The sequence below is a fragment of the Dermacentor variabilis genome, chromosome 5, assembly GCF_050947875.1.
Source record: "Dermacentor variabilis isolate Ectoservices chromosome 5, ASM5094787v1, whole genome shotgun sequence".
NCBI classification, from domain to species: domain Eukaryota; kingdom Metazoa; phylum Arthropoda; class Arachnida; order Ixodida; family Ixodidae; genus Dermacentor; species Dermacentor variabilis.
In genome coordinates, this window is record NC_134572.1 from 30673252 (window position 1) to 30693199 (window position 19948).

The 19948-nt window shown below is 44.1% G+C and overlaps 1 protein-coding gene across 3 annotated transcripts in view; it reads left to right on the forward strand.

Moving 5' to 3' along the window:
- qsm (Zona pelucida superfamily protein qsm) overlaps positions 1-17660 on the forward strand; it is a 262953-nt gene extending 245293 nt beyond the window's left edge. For 2 of the 3 annotated variants that reach the window (XM_075692082.1, XM_075692083.1), the window contains 6 exons: positions 2664-2824; positions 3035-3189; positions 5757-5835; positions 7615-7765; positions 8218-8368; positions 11023-17660. In XM_075692082.1, the coding sequence (XP_075548197.1) occupies positions 2664-2824; positions 3035-3189; positions 5757-5835; positions 7615-7765; positions 8218-8368; positions 11023-11231 (906 nt within the window). In that variant the 3' untranslated portion in view covers positions 11232-17660. The remainder of the gene's footprint in view (positions 1-2663; positions 2825-3034; positions 3190-5756; positions 5836-7614; positions 7766-8217; positions 8369-11022) is intronic. The other variant, XM_075692084.1, reaches the window with a different exon arrangement.
- The last annotated feature ends 2288 nt before the right edge of the window (positions 17661-19948 follow it).

A 19948-nucleotide genomic window follows, 5' to 3' on the forward strand; every position in this document is an offset into this window, starting at 1 on the left:
GACAGAATGAGTTCAGACCAGACAGACGCTTAGAGGATATGTTTGTACTATACTTAGTGCATACAGGTTTCAGTAGCTCAAGATATATTTTATGGATAGCATATGTAGATATTAAGGGAGCCTACGACAATGTAGATAGGGAATTGTTATGGGATTCTCAAGCACGAAGGCATAGATGACGATTTCGTCGAGCTTCTGAGGGGATATATCCAGATAATTGATTTTGTATGGAAGGCCGAAAATATAATGAAGTGGTGGAGGTTCACCAAGGACTGAAGCAGGGATGTCCTCTGTCTCCATTATTGTTACGATTTATGTTATGGGCATAGAGAGACGACTGGAAAACAGTGGATGAATGATGAAAACAGTGATAATTGGCAAATAGTGCAACAGACGGTCCCCGGACTGATCTATACGGATGACATAGTGCTACTAGCGGACAATGCAAGATTCACAGAGACTTGCGAATATATGTGGCAACGCAGCGCCAAATCTAGGCCTTGAGTTTAGCACAGAGCAATCAGGAATTAGGATTTTAATGGAGAGACGAGTAATTACGGGGTTTCAATTGAAAGCAAGTCATACGCATAGTCAGGCAATGTAAACACCTCGGCGTCAGTCATACGTCAGTCATACGCATAGTCAGGCAATATAAACACCTCGGCGTATACATGAACGAAGGAAAGGCTTACTCAAGCACCCACCAGGGTAATCTGACAATAAAGGGGTAGCGGAATAAAGCATTAATGAAACATAGATCACTTAGGGGCCACAACAAATATGAGGTGGTGCGTATAATCGGGAAAGGAGTAATGGTACCAGTGCTAACGTCCGCAAATGCCCATTCTGTGCTTAGAATCGGATATCTTGTCGGGGTTGGAAATTAACCAAAGCTCGGTAGGTTGGTTGGTTTTGGGAGCCCACGGTAAAATCGCAAATGAGGCAATGCTGGGTAACATGGTAATGAGCCTCTTTTGAAGTCAGAGAAGCGCAGAGCAAAATTTGTTTTGAAGAAAGACTCAGGAGCATGGATCAAAATAAATGGGCAGCTAAAGTGCACAAGTATATGTACCTGAAAAGTGTGGACACAGAATGGAGGAAGAGGTCGAGTAAGTTGGAAACTAGGTACAGAGAAATTGAAAGCGTAAATTATAATAAACCAGACAACCAGGGGTGATCGAAAAGAAAGTGAGAGAAGCAGCAGAGACAAAGAAGTGGATGCAAAGAATGGAAACCAAAAAGCACCATAGAGGTATACAAGAATGGGAGGAAAGAAATTATAAGGGAAAATGTGTGCGGTAACAGAAAGAGCAGTGCCTTGCCATTTCAGGCTCGAGCTAGTTGCCGAAGGACAAAACATATCGGAGTAAATACTCCCAACAAAATGAGGCATGTGTATACTGCAGCAAAAACTTGGAGGTCACATTCTAATGGAATGCGAAGGGATTCACCCAGTGAGACCCGTAGGTAACGTACACCTTCCAGAAGCGCTTGGATTTAAAGGGGACGAATGCATCAATCAGTCAGCAATCTAGATAAGCAAGAGACATTTAGAGTATAGGTAAAAAAAAAAACTGCGAATAGATTGATACGACCGGATCCGTCGCAGGCATAGGTAGCGGAACAAGGTAGGTAGAGGAGTTTTGAGGAAGAAATAAAGAAGATTGTGAAGTTTTAACTATAAGTGCTAAAATGAAAATGTGCATAGCATACCTGATTAACTCTAGCAGGCTAGGGGACTATTTTCACCGCCCTGTTTCAAAGGCGATGCCAATAAAACGTAATCATCTCTGCGCTCCTGAAGCTGCACGTCCGTAATGATTGAAGTTCTTTGCTGCGTGGACAAGTTTGAACACTGTAGTACGCACGTTGTATCTGTTTCATAAGCTAAACCGCTTGCCAATATGCGCTGGGTAAATTGCAAAAAGGTGCGGAGAGCCCCGTACTGAAGCTTTGACTACAGCGGTAGCGATTATGTAAGATCGAGCTCGAACAAGGCTGGTGATCATTCAGGATGAATACTATGTACCTGTAGTCAAGGGCGACATATCCTTCATTTCATTTTCACACTGTGCAATGAGACATCAATCAATCAATCAATCAATCAATCAATCAATCAATCAATCAATCAATCAATCAATCAATCAATCAATCAATCAATCAATCAATCAATCAATCAATCAATCAATTGATCAATAGACAAATAAATAAATAGATCAGTCAGTCAGTCGACACACAGACATACAGACGGACGGACGGTCGGTGGGTCATTCGGTCGGTCGGTCGGTCGGTCAGTCAGTAGACAGACAGACCGACAGACAGACAGACAGACACACAGACAGACGGACGGGCGGACGGACGGACGGACGGACGGGCGGATGGACGGACGGACGGACGGACGGACGGACGGACGGACGGACGGACGGACGGACGGACGGACGGACGGACGGACGGACGGACGGACGGCGGTTAGGTCTGTCGGTCTATCAGTCAGTCGGGTGGATGGACGGTGGGTGGGTCGGTCGGTCGGTCGGTTGGTTTACGTATTGTATACGTTATCAGAACTCGCGCACGCACTTCCTGTTCACACAAATGTAAACACGAAAAAAAAAACGTGTTTCTTCCCCACCATCTTCTTCTACTAACAACACATATGAATGCAGGGCCAATGGATCTACTACCACCGCATCATGGTTGAAACGCCCGGCGAGGAGACGCAAGTCATTCTGGCCAAGTGTGTCCTGCCAGGGGGCTTCAACCAAAGCATCTCGTCTCGTGGACGCGCTCGTCGGGAGTCGCTTCCCTTCGACCTCGTGGAGCCCGAGTGAGTGGTGACGGCACAATTAGACGCTCGAACACGTACTTTTCAGCGAAGGCAGTCATTGTCTTTTGTGGTGGTGATGGCGGTGCTGGTGAGTTTACTCACTGTATGGGTGCGCCGGTTCGCGTTTCCTCCACAGGCACCACGAAAAGCGCTCTGTCTTGCCTGTTTCGTTGCCTCGCCTTTGCACTTAAAAATGACACAATCTCGCAGGCACTTGAACATCACCGAGTACATCGAGGCCCGGGCGCCCGTGCCCTACCTCGACGTGGCGATACGACAGAACGGCCGCGTGCTCGACACCACCCTCAACGTGCAGCCTGGGACGCCACTGGAGATGCTTATATTCCTCGATCCCAAGAGCAGAGGTAGGAGTGCTGCCTGCTTAAGAGGAAGCTTTCGCTCGGGCCGAACTCCGGCGCGGCCTATTGAAATACATTTAAAACGCAAAAACGTTTTTCTGAGATAACCCCCGAACAGATTTTAATGAAAATTGTTGCATTTGAGAGAGCAAGTTAAATTCTAGTGACTCTTGGTCACGGAATTTCTATTTAGGTCCTGAATTTTGCTAAAAAGATTTTCGAAAATTCGAAAGTTTGAAAAAAATAGAAGCACGAAGTTCACAGATTCATAGTTCTGCATAAAAAACAGATATTGCGGTTCTGTAAACGGAATTCATTAGATCATTGCAAGCGGACAAATTCGATAGGTCATTTTATATCTTACTTGAATATGTTACGTTGTTTTCGAGGGTTCTGCAAAAGCTGTATTTCCGTATTATTAAATTTTTTGAGATTAATGTGTAACATACGAATTTTGTCCACTTTGGATTTACTATCAGATGCAACTCACGGAATTGTATTATCAATTTTCTTTGTGAAAATACAGAGTTGTAAACTTAGTAGTTCCGTTTTTTGAAAATTTTCAGTTTTTGCCAATTTTTAATAAAAAATTTTCAACCTAAATCAAAAATCCGAAACTAACAGTCACTAGATTTTAAGTTTTTCTTTTAGATGCATTTTAGAAGCTCTGCATACCCGCCATGCGGGTATGCAGAGCTTACCGTGAAGCTTCTCGCCGAGAAATGGGCTAATTAGTGCTTGATTGCTGATGGGCGCTGAGTCTCGTTCCTATAGGCGTCGCTTGCACCCAAAGTGTACGCACACGCCGCTCTGTGATCCAGTGTACTTGAAAACGAACCCTTTAATTTTGTAGCTTCATTGATTTTTTAGGCTCCCTGTATGGGGGGTAGAAAGACAGCGTTTCCACCGCAATCTAGAGAAAGAGGGAAGACTTTGTGCACCTAGTAGCCACCGCCTCTGCCGCTGTCGCTGCAAACAACAACAACAACAACAACAACAACAACAACAACAACAACAACAACAACAACAACAACAACAACAACAACAACAACAACAACAACAACAACAACAACAACAACAACAGTCGACGTTTATACGCTAAATGCTAGTGGTAAACACTGATTTCACAGTTCTTCATATGTCAAAATGCAAGTTGTGGAGGTTTGCTAAAATTTGCTTGTCAAGATCAACTTAACATGATCGTTTGCTATTTGCCTTTTCTTTTCTTAGATGTACGAAAATCACAAGATAGGGTTTGTTAGAGCCAGCTGGTCTAAAATATTATAATCTTTACTCAGAAAGATTAAGCAACATTAAGAAAAGAAATTATTCGCTGACGATTACGATACTCCCTAATGGGAAATTTGAGCGCAGCTCACTACGTGTTTTAATTCGCGATATAGTGGCTGGAGTGGAGAATCTGCCTCGTGTGGCGCGTTCCATACGGAGTGAAGTGTTGCGCAACTGCCTCGCTAATCGAGAGATCACCAGAGGCAGCGTGTGAGCGCGATTCACAGCAGCCACCGCAGACAGAACTCCGCTCATGCAGCGCTTTGGTGAAGAGACGACACGCAGAGTGCCTCGATGCGCGCGCCTCCGCGAACGGAGCGGAGGCGAGCGAGCGCATCGCGGCTCCCTAGCGATACGCGCTATTCTGGCGCCATCTCGTAACCATCGTCGCCATAGTCCATCCTGCGCCGTACTACGCCTTTCTTCTCAACCTTTCGCCATACCCTCCTCCTGCGCATTCCTCCTCGCGCCATCATCACTCTTGCCGCCTTTGGTCGCCCGCTGCGCTCCGCGTTCGCTATCACCTTTAGCCGTGCGTCATTTGCTCGATTACGGGGTACGACGCCGACGCTCGCCGCAGGAACGGGCGCCCAAGAGCTGCGCTCTAAAATTCCAACAAGTATTTTTTTCTAGATATACGAACGGCCATAAGCACACAAGGAGTGTCTCTATGGGCACCAGCACAGAAAGCAAACTTCAGTGACTGAGACGGTCAGCCATTTTTTTCCGCATCAAAATAGTGCAAGTACGGCCGCTTTTTAAAGGCTACTGCAGCGTTAAGGCATATGCATACTAATAAAATTTTGCTGAGTCATGGTCGTCTGACCCAAATGTTCTAGCGTTTCACACTCTTGCAAATTTCGGGGAAGGAGTTGCAGTAGAAGAAGCTTCGGAGTAGCCATACAGAGCAGAAAATAACACATTTCTTATTTTATGTATTGCTTGTGTCTTCTTATGTAGACATGTCTAGACTCGTCAGCCGCCTCACTTTCAGAACTGTCAAATTATATGCTTGTTTTCGAACTCTTTTGGGTTTACGTAACCGTATATGTGACTTCTTTACTCTTGCGCGGTACTTCGCAAATGATTGTGATACTTGACTGTCTGAAGGTTTTCGTGCATTTAGTTTTGTTTGCCCTGCGAAGAGGAGTAGTTGGTGCCATTGAAGACGCCCAACCTCTGTTTCAATTACATATCAATAAATAACAAGAGAAAAAACAACTCGTTGCTTCTGCAACACCAACTTTTTCTAGACGACTATTATTCCTTCGCTATTTCTGCAGGCACCTATGGCATCCTGACCAGTTACCTGAAAGTCACAGACAGCGCCAACAAGCAGGAAGAAGTGATCGTTATGAATGGGTGAGCACAGCCTCCGAGATCTGGAGCAGTTTGGTTTCATCGGTGGCGTTCACTGCTGCACAATATTCCGTGTCTAACGCACACTTTCCACATTGGCGTCCAGTAGGCGTTTTTGTTTGAATGGGCATAAATTGACTTATTTTTTCTTTCTAACAGCCTCCATGTTATAGCTTCTCTGTCCTTGCACAGGATGGACTCAGCGCACAGCGAACCCTTAATCAGCATTGAATCACCGATTAAAGCTGAAATTATTTAAAGGCTTGGCCTGAATAATAGGACTCCATAAAACTCGACTACGAAACATAGATATGCTTTGATATTAAATGTCACTTCAGTGTGATGCTCTGAACTGTGACCAGCCGTGTAGTTCCAATTAAACACTGGTTTCTGACACGTTAGGATATGTCCTTGATGAGAATGAACAAGTTTTTGCTTTGTGTCATGGGTGTCATGCGTAAAGATCAAGAGCTTATTCACTGCAGATGAGGATACAGGCAACACATAGATTGTAGAAAACAGGGCTTCTGTATAAAGGGTCAGCCGTCCTTGATGACGTCACAGTCAAGCTGCCGAGGCGTTGCTTTTTAGGAATCGTTGCATACTCCAGCATCGATAAATTTGAGGCTTATTGGTCTGTCCTGTAGTTTTCATCTTTGGCAGTTTCTAACAAGATCAAGTGACGGGCCAAAATTAGCGCCAATATCGCGAAGTACGCACTCATTAGCATTGTAAACGACATGCTTACGTAACAAAAATGTGGCACTGACAGGCGCTGTTGCCCCAATGCGAATTTCTTGTGCATATTTAGGAGCGTAATTAGAAGCCGCAGATTTACAATGCATAATCGGATTGCGCAGAAGACATGTGCAAATCAGAAAAAGATTTCCATTATTTCTATGAAGCTTAAGTTTGGTCCTTTGTTTTAAAAGTTAAGCATTCGGCGATATTTCGTCAAGTAAAAAGGAATCAAATCAGTGTCTGAGAGGCAGAAACAAAACTTAACGATGCTGGTTTCATCAAAAAAGAACGAACAAAAGAAAAAAAAAACAAGTAGGCAAGAATTCCCTACAGCACTGTTCTCGCTTAATTAGGCCCCTTGCACCGTTATTTACTTATCCTTTGTAGGTTCAGTGAAAACGAAGATTCTGTGTGAAAGGCAAAATTTGTTTTGTTTCATGTTTTAGCTGAGATTAGGTGGATGATTTGGGCAGGTCATGCAATCCGTAGACCATTTAGCCGGTGGGTGTTTGGAATAACAGAACATTTTCAAAGGAATGAAAAGGCAGCCGAGGACGGCAGAGGATTAAGTGGTGCAATATGGTGATCAGGCTATTTGCAGTCTAAAAGATAGGATGGAGAGAGAAGGAGAGAAAGAGAGAATACGAGTCTTTAAAAAACAGTGTGGAGGTTTGCCAGTCCGCATGCCTACTATGCTACTCCAGGTGAATGCGATGATAAATGAAATGCGACACTTAACAAACACATAACACAAAATGCATAATTAAAGTATTTATTTGACTCCAGTCTCTCAAATAAAAGTCAAATGTGCCTTTGTAGAATGGCACGCAAAAGCGGCACTAGGCCATAGTCTAAGTACACGTTGTACCTCAAGGTGTGAGCACTGAGGCAAATCTAATGCAATTGATTGACGGAGTGCTTAATGGAGTCGGCTGACTTAGTAAAGGGGTAATTCGAAATCAAAGGTAGAACCCTTAATTCTGCCGTTAACTTGAAAAAGGATGTTGATAACAATGATGTTACCGTTTGGTTGTGTTTCAGGTGCTCCATCGACCCATACATTTTTGGCAATTTTGAGACTCTCGACAGTGGCGACACGCTTTCAGCCAAGTTCAGGGCCTTCAAGTTTCCCGAGTCGAACTACGTGCTCTTTGTTGGCACCGTCAACGTGTGCATCAAGGAATGCAAAGGCGTAAGATACAGCCCTATGTACCTCTGTTTTTTTCAAGTCTCACCCTCTTTGCGAAAAAGAATATCAGCCGCAGGAAAATAAGACAGAGCTGCAAACGAAGCCTGCACACAAAGGGCATGTGTTGCCGAAAGGCAGTGGTTGCGGTTTCAATCTCCTTGCCAGAGTGAATTTTTCTTCAGCTATGCAACTTCTCTTTCGGCTGTAGCTTCATGCTACTAGCTGGAAGAAACGTTCGGTTTTCTGAATATTGACCCAGCTTGCACATTTATGGTGAGCTCATATTCTCGCAGTTTACTCGGTCTCTTCCGTTCACGGTGCTCGGACAACATTAGTTCTCACTTTTGTAAATGAATCTTCGAGCTTTGCTTAGCTGCATAAGCTTATTGACTGTTGCTGGCATAACCAATAACCCTCGGTGCAATGTGGCCAATTTGAATTATTTTCTTCACCAGGTTCCGTGCGGCAACGATCAGTACGGCTACGGTCGAAGGAGACGCTCCATCCCGCCGGAGATTCCAAACGACCCCAACAAAGTGTTTGAAGTAGAACTCACCACGTTTCTGAAGGTTCAGTATCGAGACGACCTGTTCACACTCAAGAAAGGTAAGCCTACAGTACAGTATGTTGAAACGGGCTCATGATTTCATGGCTGGTTGCTGCCATGTCGCTTAGTTCACGTCTGCGAGCATACTCTGTTGTAAGTGCCAGCCGAGTTGCGTGACATGTTTAGGTATTCTAGGTGAACGTGCTATCTAATATTCTATCGTGCCCGTCGCACCACGTTGTTAGAGATAACGTTTAAATAAAATGGTTAGATAAAGGCGCAGCAGCAAGCGAGAACACGTTTTTATTCCGATTCACTGAATTCCACCACTAATGGTTCAAAGCGCGTTAGCAACATTGTTGTAGATTAATGACCATTCACTGTTGACTCATCTTCGCCTGTAATGAATAGAAAGCACGCCGTCAGAGGAGAAGGAGAGTGAGCAAGAAATAAAACAGCAGGCCATGAACCTGTTCATTACTGGAGAGGGGCACATCACTGAATATTTTTAAGAAATGCGGAAAGATTAAAAAGAAAGAACTTGTTAAGGGTTTAGTTACCTGAAACTTGAAATACCTGAAACTGCGCTAAGCAACCGAATTCAGACGCCATAGCAATATTTCTCTGATGGCGAAGCATTTCTTTTCAGTTTTCACAGAGTGCACACGCTGCCGACAATTCATGGTTATGCGTTTTATTTACCTTCGCTATGTGTTCAAGTTGCATGCAGATAAGTTGTAGGGTCACGCATATTCAAAATTTATTGAGGAAACAATTTCGCGAACATCAACGAAGAGTATCGTCACAAATAGTTCGACATTATTTCTTATAGTATGTGCATTTTTACAAAGCAGGAATAATGTACGTTCCGACGCTCAATAATTCGTGCGCATATCACTGCGCTGTGTTCACCGATAGAGGGCGCCGATTTCAGTGGCAGCTATCCTGCTGTGTTTGTTTTCAGGACTAAAACTATAATTTACACGCAGTAGTGCTTTGGCTGTCTGCTTCCTGCCGTGTTTATCATTCTTACGTGCTGTCCTTACCGACTTCTCTACTACGTCGCTTCGCTTATTTTAATATCGCACAGCATTGGTGGCAGGATAGAATGAATGACTGAATGCATACATAAACACACACACACACACACACACACACACACACACACACACACACACACACACACACACACACACACACACACACACACACACACACACACACACACACACACACACACACACACGCACACGCACGCACGCACGCACGCACGCACGCACGCACGCACGCACGCACGCACGCACGCACACACACACACACACACACACACACACACACACACACACACTTGCTAAGCACGAGGTCGCGGGTTCGAATCCCCGCCACGGTGGCCGCATTTCGATGGGGGTGAAATGCGAAAACACCCGTGTACTTAGATTTAGGTGCACGTTAAAGAACCCCAGGTGGTCGAAATTTCCGGAGTCGTCCACTACGGCGTGCCTCATAATCAGAAAGTGATATTGGCACGTAAAAACCCCATAATACAATACATAATACAATACATACATGTTCATTTGCGGCCCCAACACGCGCGATGCAGTCCAGATCGCCCTTTATGATTCATCTCGGAAGTCAGATTGACACTGCTATTCTTATATTTGTTAGGGAATATATAAAGTCACACCTAAACACGAAGAAAGACATAGAAAATAAAAACACTCTCACGTCCCCTATACTCAATTTTCTTGATGCAAATGCTAAAGTATAGTGCTATGTTGCATAAAAAGAAATACAATATAAAAACACGCACTAACCTAAACAATGCCGCCACGGCACATTATTGCCTTGACGCTTTCAACATTGCTCTTTTAGTTTTTATCTTGTCGAATTATTTGTCAATTTCATTAAATATTCCGCCCTTCCACTACGGTGAAAAGCGAAGCTCAGGATCCGCGCATCTTCGTTGTCGTAACGCCTCGGCTTCGCGCTTCCTCACGGCGAGGACGAGCCGTTTCTCAAGCGTGTTCACGGTGGCGTTCATCAAACGTCGCCTGTTCTTTGGCCGAACGCACGACGTGCGGGCCGCTCCCGCTGCCGTTCCTTCAACGCAGCTTGCTCTTCGGCAGAACTAATCAAATGCGGCCTCCCCATGTGACTGCCGGGCCTGAACTGGTGGGAAACGGCGGGCGGAGACGAGGAAACAAGCGATCTACCCTTTCCCTCCTCTGGAGGGAGGGTGCACCTGCGCCTACTTCTTTATGCATATAAAACCCTGCTTTAAAGGTCGGGTATGATAAACCGACAGTGGCTGAATTGGCTAGCGTGGTGGTCTCGCCACCTGGAGGTTGGTGATTCGAATCCGCAGCCCGACAAGCACTTTATTTTCGCGCGGCTTGGTTTTTTCCTACGGCAACGCCAACACCGACGCCGACACGAGTGAGGCAACAGAAGCTTCGCTTGAAGAAAAGGGAAAGAAATATTGCGTAATGCAGCCCCAGAGCCTGCATTTTATAAGGTTATATTTGCGGTGGCGCGGCGTCGTTCAAGTCTTGTACGAGCCAGTGACGAAGGGGGATAAGAATGAAGACCGAATGGAAGGTTATGGCCCCAAAATGATCTGCGCTAGGCTTTGAAACGAGATGCAGGGATTGCCCCCCCTCCCCCCCCTCCCTGGAGCAAACCGTAAGCTGCTCGCGTTGCTTGGCGTTTGCAGGGTCCATATCGGGCGAGTTCGACGCCCGGACCGCCAACCAGCTGCCGCTGAAGCAGGCCGTGGACGGAGACACGTCCTTCCTGGACCGCTCTGCCGCCGGGCCGCCGGCGCTGTTGGGCGCTGGTCGCTGCTGCTCCTGCACGCTTCCTCTGCTTGGCCTGGTTCTTGGAGCCGCTTACACTCGGGCGACGCTTAGGCTTTCTTTCTGATCACGCACGCCCGATTCGCTGTCCCTCTTTTCTGCCGAAGCTGCGCTTCGAGCCACCGATCTTTGTCTTCGGTGGCTCCCGGCGCATCGAGAGAAATCCTGTTCCTGAGGGAGCTTGCGCGTTCTGACCGTTTCTGAGAGTAGAAAGGATGAAAGCGTGAACTCTGAAAGTGATGCTGTTACACAGGCTAGTTGATTGCTACGTTCTCAAATAATGGTACTAGCGCAATATAAACAAGACACCATGATCTAGACACTGCGAACGCTGGCGGTGTTGTTCGTTCGTGTTGTCTGCATCTTTTCGTCCGCTTTATATCACGCTAGTAATATGAATCATGTACTCTGATGGTAAATCCTGCTCCCAGTCATGTAGGTGTGCATGTAGGATCCCAGCATTTCTCACACGTCACTGTTTTGAAATACGTGAAAGAAAGGCATGTCAGTGCGGCTAGCATCAACTACTCTTGTAACTAGCACCAGGTTACGAAAATTTCTTTTAACTGGACCTGTTGACTGGTCTGCCTATCAAAAAGAAGCCGTGGAAACGACAACAACAAAAAATGACAATGAAAGGATTTAATAAACGATGCCCCTCTGACACTCATGCTGAAAAAGCTGCGCAGTAAAGGTTTTCAATCACCGAGCAGAGAAAAAGCAAACCCATCCAATTAGGTTGTACTACAGCCCTCCGAGAAGCCAGGAGAAAAAAAAATATTGTGCCGAATTAGTTCGGCACCCAACGTCATGCATAATTCGCGGCGCATGACAAAGTATTAGGAATGTCACATGCTCAATTTATCAGTTTAGTGTTGGAACCGTCAGCGAGATACCCGCGATGGATTATAACTTTCCGCTAAATAATTTTCTACTTATAACGAACGTGTCAAAGGTTCTTTTACGCATAGTCAAATGAGCGAATACTTTTTTTTCTCGCTTGAATTTTTTGCACTACCATGGTCAACAAACTCAAGCTTTTGATTAAGAAATAGGAGAACGCGGTTCATGTGAGTGTGCGTGGAAGTGATTAAGAAGAGCTTTGTTCCCGAATTGTACTATTTTGCTTTCATTCAGCGCGTTACGATTTTAGTGCGCTGGTCGTTCGTATATCTGTCTTGTTTATACATGTCCTTTAACGCGGTGAAAATATATCACTGCGTCACAGCGGAGGCAGCTATATTGTACTTATATGAAGTGTGAGATTTCTACAATAAGTGTTCTTGTGCTGTTCTTGCTTATCATTCACGTCGCAGCTTTCATCACGAAGGACAGTCACCTCGCTGCTTTCGAAAAAAAAAATCACTAGTTCTATACTGCGGTGAGTAACAGTAATTATGTTATCAGTATCGACACAACGTCGACGGACTGAAAACCAAACATGTTTAGCCGGTCCCCCATTTCACGAGCGTGAAGATAAATAATTATATATTTGTTGTCGTTTTTGGACGTCTTTATCCAAATCGGATCGCTGAATTGCCGTAATTGCACTCCTTGTTACAAAGTTCATTCTCGACGCCACGAAAAAGACACATGTGTGACTTGCTTTCTCAAAACTTCGTTATTGCCACATTGGTGAAACACTGCGGTAAGGACTGAAAGCTGAAGTTTAAGAATATTGCGATTCCGGAGTCACGTTAAAATATTTTTTAATCGATGCCATTTTCCAGCGGCAACTGCTCTGCTCAACCGACATTTAATTCCCATTTGATTACTCTAGAAGATAAAATATACGCCGAAAAGAGAAATGTTCCATTAGCCTGCCACTTTCCTTCACTACCGCATGTGCGCGTTCAGTTGTCTTCAAAGAAAACGCAACTTTTTTCCAGTTACCAATGTTACTCGTGTAAGTGCCGACAAGGCTGTTCCATTTTCGTAGACCATTTAACCTGTGGTGATCTACACTCAGACCTCGTCAGGTATGCTTCGAATATCAGGGACACTGCTAGGCGTGGACAGCTGGGCTAGTTGGTTGTGAATTGCATTAGGAAACATCGTTCCAGTGCACACACACACACAAAAAAAAAACCACGACGAGCAGCAAGTGACAAGAAGAACACCGGACTTCAACTTGAAGTTATGGCCTTCTTATTGTCCCTCTCTGCTCGTCCTTGTTTTCTGTGCGCTGGAATGATGTTTCGTAATAAGAATATCAGTGAATTGAATCGATTCATTTGTGCTGGTAGACATTTTTGAGGGAGCATGGTTCTCAGTCCGCTGTTTGATTGGCTGTCGTCTGCTACATTGTTCAAGTTCGAGGCACCTTTCATGTTGCTGCTATGATACCAGTTAAGCACGCGTTGGCTTAAAGAAATTTAATTTCGCAACGCATAAAGTAAATCAGCTAAATTTGATGAACACGGTACACATGAACAGGTCGAAGGCATGCACTTCCTTCGTCAAGTTATTGAACTATACAAGTTCTTGGTTTCCATGGATGCGAAATATAAAAAGGTCCATGTACCATACATTGCATACACATTGAAGACCCCCAGGCCGACGAAATTAATCCGGAGGCCCCCACTACGGCGTGCATCATAATCACATCGTGGTTTCGGCACGTCTATTTCGAGAAATGAATCTCTTGGAGAACTATCTTACTTAACTATCTCTTGCGAAATATTCACTGCTGACCAAATTAAGTCCACCGTGTTACCAGGACGGTATCATTCCAGCAGTTTACAAGCGTTTCATAGGACGTGCACAGGACCAATCATGATAGCAATCGTAATATAACGTTAAAGAAGATGAAAACTTCTTATTTGACCTCTTGCAATGCATTCACAAAGCTGGTCGTGTTCTGGAATGGAAACTGGCCAATGATAGACAGTTCTTATAAAGTGAACGCTTTGTGAATTCGTCCCTTTGATTCTGTTCAGGTGCACTTCATGGTCTCAGTCACTCTTCTTCCATACCTCTAAAGTTCAGCGCGGCTTCGCCATGCTATCGTGTCACGTGACACACAGAACAACATTACTTTTGGTTGTTTCTGTGTATTTTCGTCTGAAAAACAAAGGTATATGCGTCCCCGTCTCTGTACAAACTGTTGGCGAGATCTTGTACAGTTTTTTTAAAACAAACGAGGCATGAGCTGGAAAACATTGATTATCACTCATCACCTTGTAAAGCAGTTACCGCTTTTCTTTGGGTTTTATATTTTTGAACAGACATGAAATTTATGGTACGACGTAAAACATGTTGTCAAGAACGTGTTTATTTAGTTTGTATGCCGTGCGTGCGCTTTCTTGTGCATTCTTTGTAGTTTCTACCAGAACTTAATAGGCACTAAATGCGCACTATGAAGTGAGCCAAAGTCTGCTCAGAGTTGTTATGAAGGGTTTGTTAAAGTCAGCAAAGTCGGTGGACATCTGTTTGATGACAGTGTTGAATGTCGCTATGAACAGTCCGCCGTTTGCTCGAAAGCTTTAACCTATGAGATTTAACGCGTTGCGGTACTATACGGCGTTGTTTTATTGCTGTGGTAGTGAGCGATGTGGCGACGAGGCACATGAAACGACAGGAAGCGGAGCACGTTGGTAGGAATTTGTGCTACGTACCATGAGTTATTTGCAGTGACAGATTTGGTGGCTCGAGAATAATTGCGACTTCTCTATTAAGCCACATGTCAAACGCAGAAATTCCCTTCGTGGGTTGTCGCTGAACTGGTTTCACCGAAGTACGTTGCATTTAGAGAAGCTTAATATCTACACAGTAATAAGTTTTGCAAACTTAAATGTGCTGGTTTGTTCAATGGTGAACGTCAGCGTGTTCAAACTGCACCTGTGATGAGGAAGCTGTAGTTAAAGCATTTGCTTCAATTTCTACCAACTGGAAAATCACTGAAAAATCAGAAATAAAAACTTGAGTAATGTATGTAGTTTTCGTAACGTCTGTTTACTGTTTAATGCGCTTCTCTTGGTGTCGTATTTCATCACCACAAATAAAGAAAAAAATAGCAAACTTCGTTTCTTCCAATTAACGATTTTGTTTTACCCCTGAAAGGTACAGGTGCCGGCCATGTGACAGACGAGCGCCCTTATATAAGCAAAATTTACACTTTGAACTGACGATTAAAAGTATGGATTTCGGCTAGGGTCTCAAATGTTTGGAAGAACTTGTCGAAATTAATTTTCTGAAATGAACCCACGCCTTTTACTAAACACTAACTTCACGTCGAAGCGATCACAATTATCTAAACGGCTTGTAGTAAACTGTTGAGATCGTAAAAATGTGCCATAGAATTCCGCAGTTCATTTGAATTATTATGTTTGTTGGAGTCGGCGTTGCTAGCGTTTAGTGAACAAATTACCGGCATAATTGAGAGCAACGTATCATAAATACACTTTTTGTGCTTTTCACAACCCAATTGATGCATTCCGCAGAAAGGGAGGTACCTGTATTTATTTAGAATTTTAAAGACTACTTTTTCTTTTGTGCTTTATTTTCCTGAAAATTTTCGATTTCCGGCCACTCTAGCAAGAACAATTTATGGTGAGCCTAAATGAAAGTCTCTTATAAACAATTGGCAGATTTTAGATTCTTCCTGTAAATGCAACAAACTACATTCAAATTGGTCCGACGGTGCCGAAAGGAGAGCACGTGCGCGATTCGCAAGTGTTCGAATACCGAAGATCAAAGGTGAATAGTACTGGAAAGCAGGATGTGCTTGCTTTGAAAGGTCTTGGCATATGGCTTATAGATTGGAAGTGGACTGACTAAAGAAAACGCAATAAAAAGCAAAGCTTATTGGCAGTATTCAGCAAGCTAGAGGAGGCATCACGGACGCTGCATTTGAGCCGCTGTTGAGGCTCATGGCGCAAGCGAAGGAGAAAATTCCAGACATCGAGTATTGCGTATCACGCGTATGCCGAATTTCTCTTGTAAAAATTATCTTTCCTAACGTTCATTTGTAAATCAATATCACTGCACTCACAAAGTCGTCTCAAAGCATCCATTGCTATCTGAGCTTTCTTGAGAAAGTGCTGTACAATACTTTGAGGTCCTCCAGCGAGCAGTCGTGTGAGCGTGTGACGTTGTAGTTTTTTGCCGACCGTTCAACAAGGAGCACCATTCATATGAGCTCTAAAGTCCATCCTTTAACTGAGAATTTTCTTGGCACATTAGATGCCGCGATTTACAATCCCGCCAATTTGTCAACGCACAAAGCAAATACATTTAGCCGGCCCTCGCTTCATTCATCTTGGCCGACGACCGCCTGTTACGAAGTCATGTACGAAGGTGCTATTAAACAGGACGCAGAGTATTGGTCATTGAATTGAAGAATGTTACCGCGTCTCTCTACTTGTGAAGAAAAACAACCTAAAAACCGTTTGTATTTCCATTACCAAAAGCTAGCATAAAAATATGTTTGCCTACATTTGAGGTTATCTGCACAAGTGTGTCGTTTATTCTTATATTTCGCAACCAAGTCGTGCACAAAAAAGCACAGAAAAGATTGGAGCTTCCTTTTTCATTTGTTTTGCGTAGACTTACATTTTTTGAATGAAATGTAAAAAAATGTATTTTTTCTAAGACCTGTCAATGTCTCGTCAGCTTCTCCAATCTGTCCGAAGCAAAGAAAAAAAAAACAGACAAGAAGTTCATCTGAATTTGTCACTTGAAACACCACCAAACAAATATAGAATGATATTTAGCCGCGGACTTTATTTTCAAGCAACGTCTGGCTTCGCTTCGTGACGTTGTTGACTCTCATCAAAACACTGTGTCCTTTAAGGCAGGAACATTGTGCCATTACATGCGTTACATCATTATCATCAGCCAATGTCATCATCGTAAGGCATAGCTGAGTTATCAGCAGCAGTCCATTGCCAAATAATGAATGGGTCATGTGTCGTTTGTTTGTGTTCACTTTCAAAACAACGCACTAATTTTTAAACCTTAGGGCGTGTACGTACGGACCTTGCTTTCGGATGTGCCGTTCTGTTGACGTCCGTCACTCGTTGCTGTTCTCCTTCCGCACCATTGCGTAAAGTTGTATATGTCTGTTCCTGCTACTGTAAATCTTTTATTGTGTAAGTCGTCATTGCAGGTTACCTGCTTGTAAGTCTTCGATTTAATTGTAGCGGTCAAACAAATCTGTTCAGTGATTGGCAGATGTGCTTTTCTTTTTGTCTGTAGAACTATGAACTACTTTATTTCGCACTGCCTTTTTACTTTACTCTATCAGTGTTTGTTTTGTGCGTACTTCTATTCTTGTGTATTGTTTTCTATTTTTTTTGCAGGCGTTTTGTTGAATGAAGGACGCCAGAATGAAAGCACGCGCGTCGACCACGTGACAGTGCAGTAGCATTCACATCCTGCTGACATTACTAATGTACATACTTTGGATGTTCCAAGAGTGTAGCGTTTGGAGGTACTGGCAAAAAAAAATGTCAGTAGCCATGTCAAATAATAAAGAAACGCCTTAACATTTGTATTTGCCGTGTATGTCTCACTTCTATTGATTCAATTTAGCGGTGATGTATAGGAAGTAGAAATTTGTACAGATTACATGAGAGAATTAAGATAGGGGAGGTTATGGCAAGAGAGCCTTTAGTTTCCTTTGAAGAAAAGACAGGTTTCGTTACAGAAAAGAAAAGAAGCTGCAGCCAACAACCTCCAGCTTCGCCTTTCAGAAATATCGGCAATGAACTGAAATTTCTTCCATTGGTATCTCACACTCGCTGAAATCACCTGTGTATCGTGGCTCAGCTCTGAAAAACTCGGACGTGATGAGTTGGATGTTCTTCGAGCCAGTACTTCTTCCCGTAGAGAGATCGCCTACGAGCCTTCGCAGCAAAGTTACTATACATTCGCATATAGTTATACTTAACTGTAGAGTGTTCTAAACTTTTCGGTAGTGTGTTGTCTACTTCTAGAAAGAACACCTAATTACTATACCAGAGCCGAGCAGTGCTAATGGAGGAGGGTAAAACAAAGGGACAAGGTGAATATATTAACCAGAAAGCGTCTGGTTGGCTACTTTATGCCGCGGAAAAATAAAGGAGAGGCAAGAGAGATCAGAAAGAGGAAGGAAAGACGTGGTCAACGCGTACACGTTCGCAGATGGTATCGCGCAGTCAAAAACATTTTCACAAATCAGTCGTTCCCAAGAAGCACGAAAATGTATCCACTGTCTTGCGGGCCGGTAAGTGGTGGGCAAGTGTTCTTCTAGCACCTGCAAAGAAAGTGGCCCATCGCACAGCCGTCATGTTGATTTCTACAATAATTATCCTTGTAGACAAAATCGTAGGCGATGGCGCAGTAAGTGGTCGATGTGATTTTCACAGCCGAAAAGACCGTGCGCGGCGCTCTTGCCCTAGCACTTTCACGCAGCCATTACTATTAATGATATACAGGGTGTTCGTTCGAAATTAAGCTTTATGGTTTTCTTAAAATGAGACACTGGGAGGCACGCGAATACCACCTGTGTGAATAAGTCACGTGGCCAGGGGGGCACAAAATGAGATGATAATTATCGCTGTCAGCAGCCCAAGTAACAAACTGTTTGTTGACTGCAGTGAGTGGGTATGTTTGTATTGAGAAGTTAGATGCAGTCGTGTTCCTACACGGTATCAGTTGGAAGAATTCTTCTAGCGTGTCTGTGCTCCGAGACTCCAAATTTTTATTGTCGTTCACATGCAAGAGAGTTACGCATGCGCATTACGCATTACGCATGCAAGAGAGTTAGGATCTGCGCAAAGCTCCTCCTTGATGTGACGCGGCTGTTGCGTACGGCGTTTAGTCTGACAACGGGGTGGATGCGTCGGCAAAGATGACAACTGCCCCCCTTCCATTTCATTTTATTGAATTTTAGCTAATTGGGCTGCTGACAGCCATAATATCATTTCACTTTGTGTCCCCCTGGCCACATAACGTATTTGCACAGGTGGTATTCACGGGCCTCCCAGTGCCTAATTTTAATAAAACCATTAAGCTTAATTTTGAACACCCGGTATAAGCGTGGGCTTGTGCGCTTTATTATAGGAGGATCTCTGCTAACAAGAGTGTGCGCGCCAAGTGGCGAAAATACCTTGCAGCACCATTGCTGCAGAGGGGAGTGAAATTGCAGCGGTCTTCTTCTGACGCTCGAGCAGCCTTGTCTGCGTTATCATTTTCCATAGTCCTGCAATAAACCCGCCGTAATTGCTCAGTCGCTATGGTGTTGGGCTGCTGAGCACGATGTCACGGTATCGAATCCGGGCCACGGCGGCCGAATTTCGATGGGGGAGAAATGCGAAGACACCCGTGCACTCAGATTTTGGTGCACGTTAAAGAGCCCCAGGTGGTCTAAATTTCCGGAGTCCTCCAGTGCAGCGCACCGCATAATCAGAGATTGGTTTTGGCACGTGAAACCCCATAATTAAATGTTTTAATCCTGCAATGAGCAAGTAACTGGTTATGCTCAGGTCTAAAGAAGAAAAAAAAAGATAAAGAAAGGTTAAAGGAAAAGAGATGATCAAACAATGTCTCAGCTTCGCCCGAGAGGCGAAACATTGATTGCGATGGCGAATTATTAGACATCTATATGAAGTAAGAATAGTAGCTAGACGTGGCTTACGCGTGTTAAGGACAACCAGTTATCGTGTGTGCTTGCGTATGTTGTCTTGCGTCTACGTGCAGAACGCAGTATTTCTGGAAGACTTAGCAGAGTTGACGAAGACATGATCGGTCTTCGACGCTGATGATTTGTATGAAGCAGCAGTATGCTGAAGCCAAAGGTAC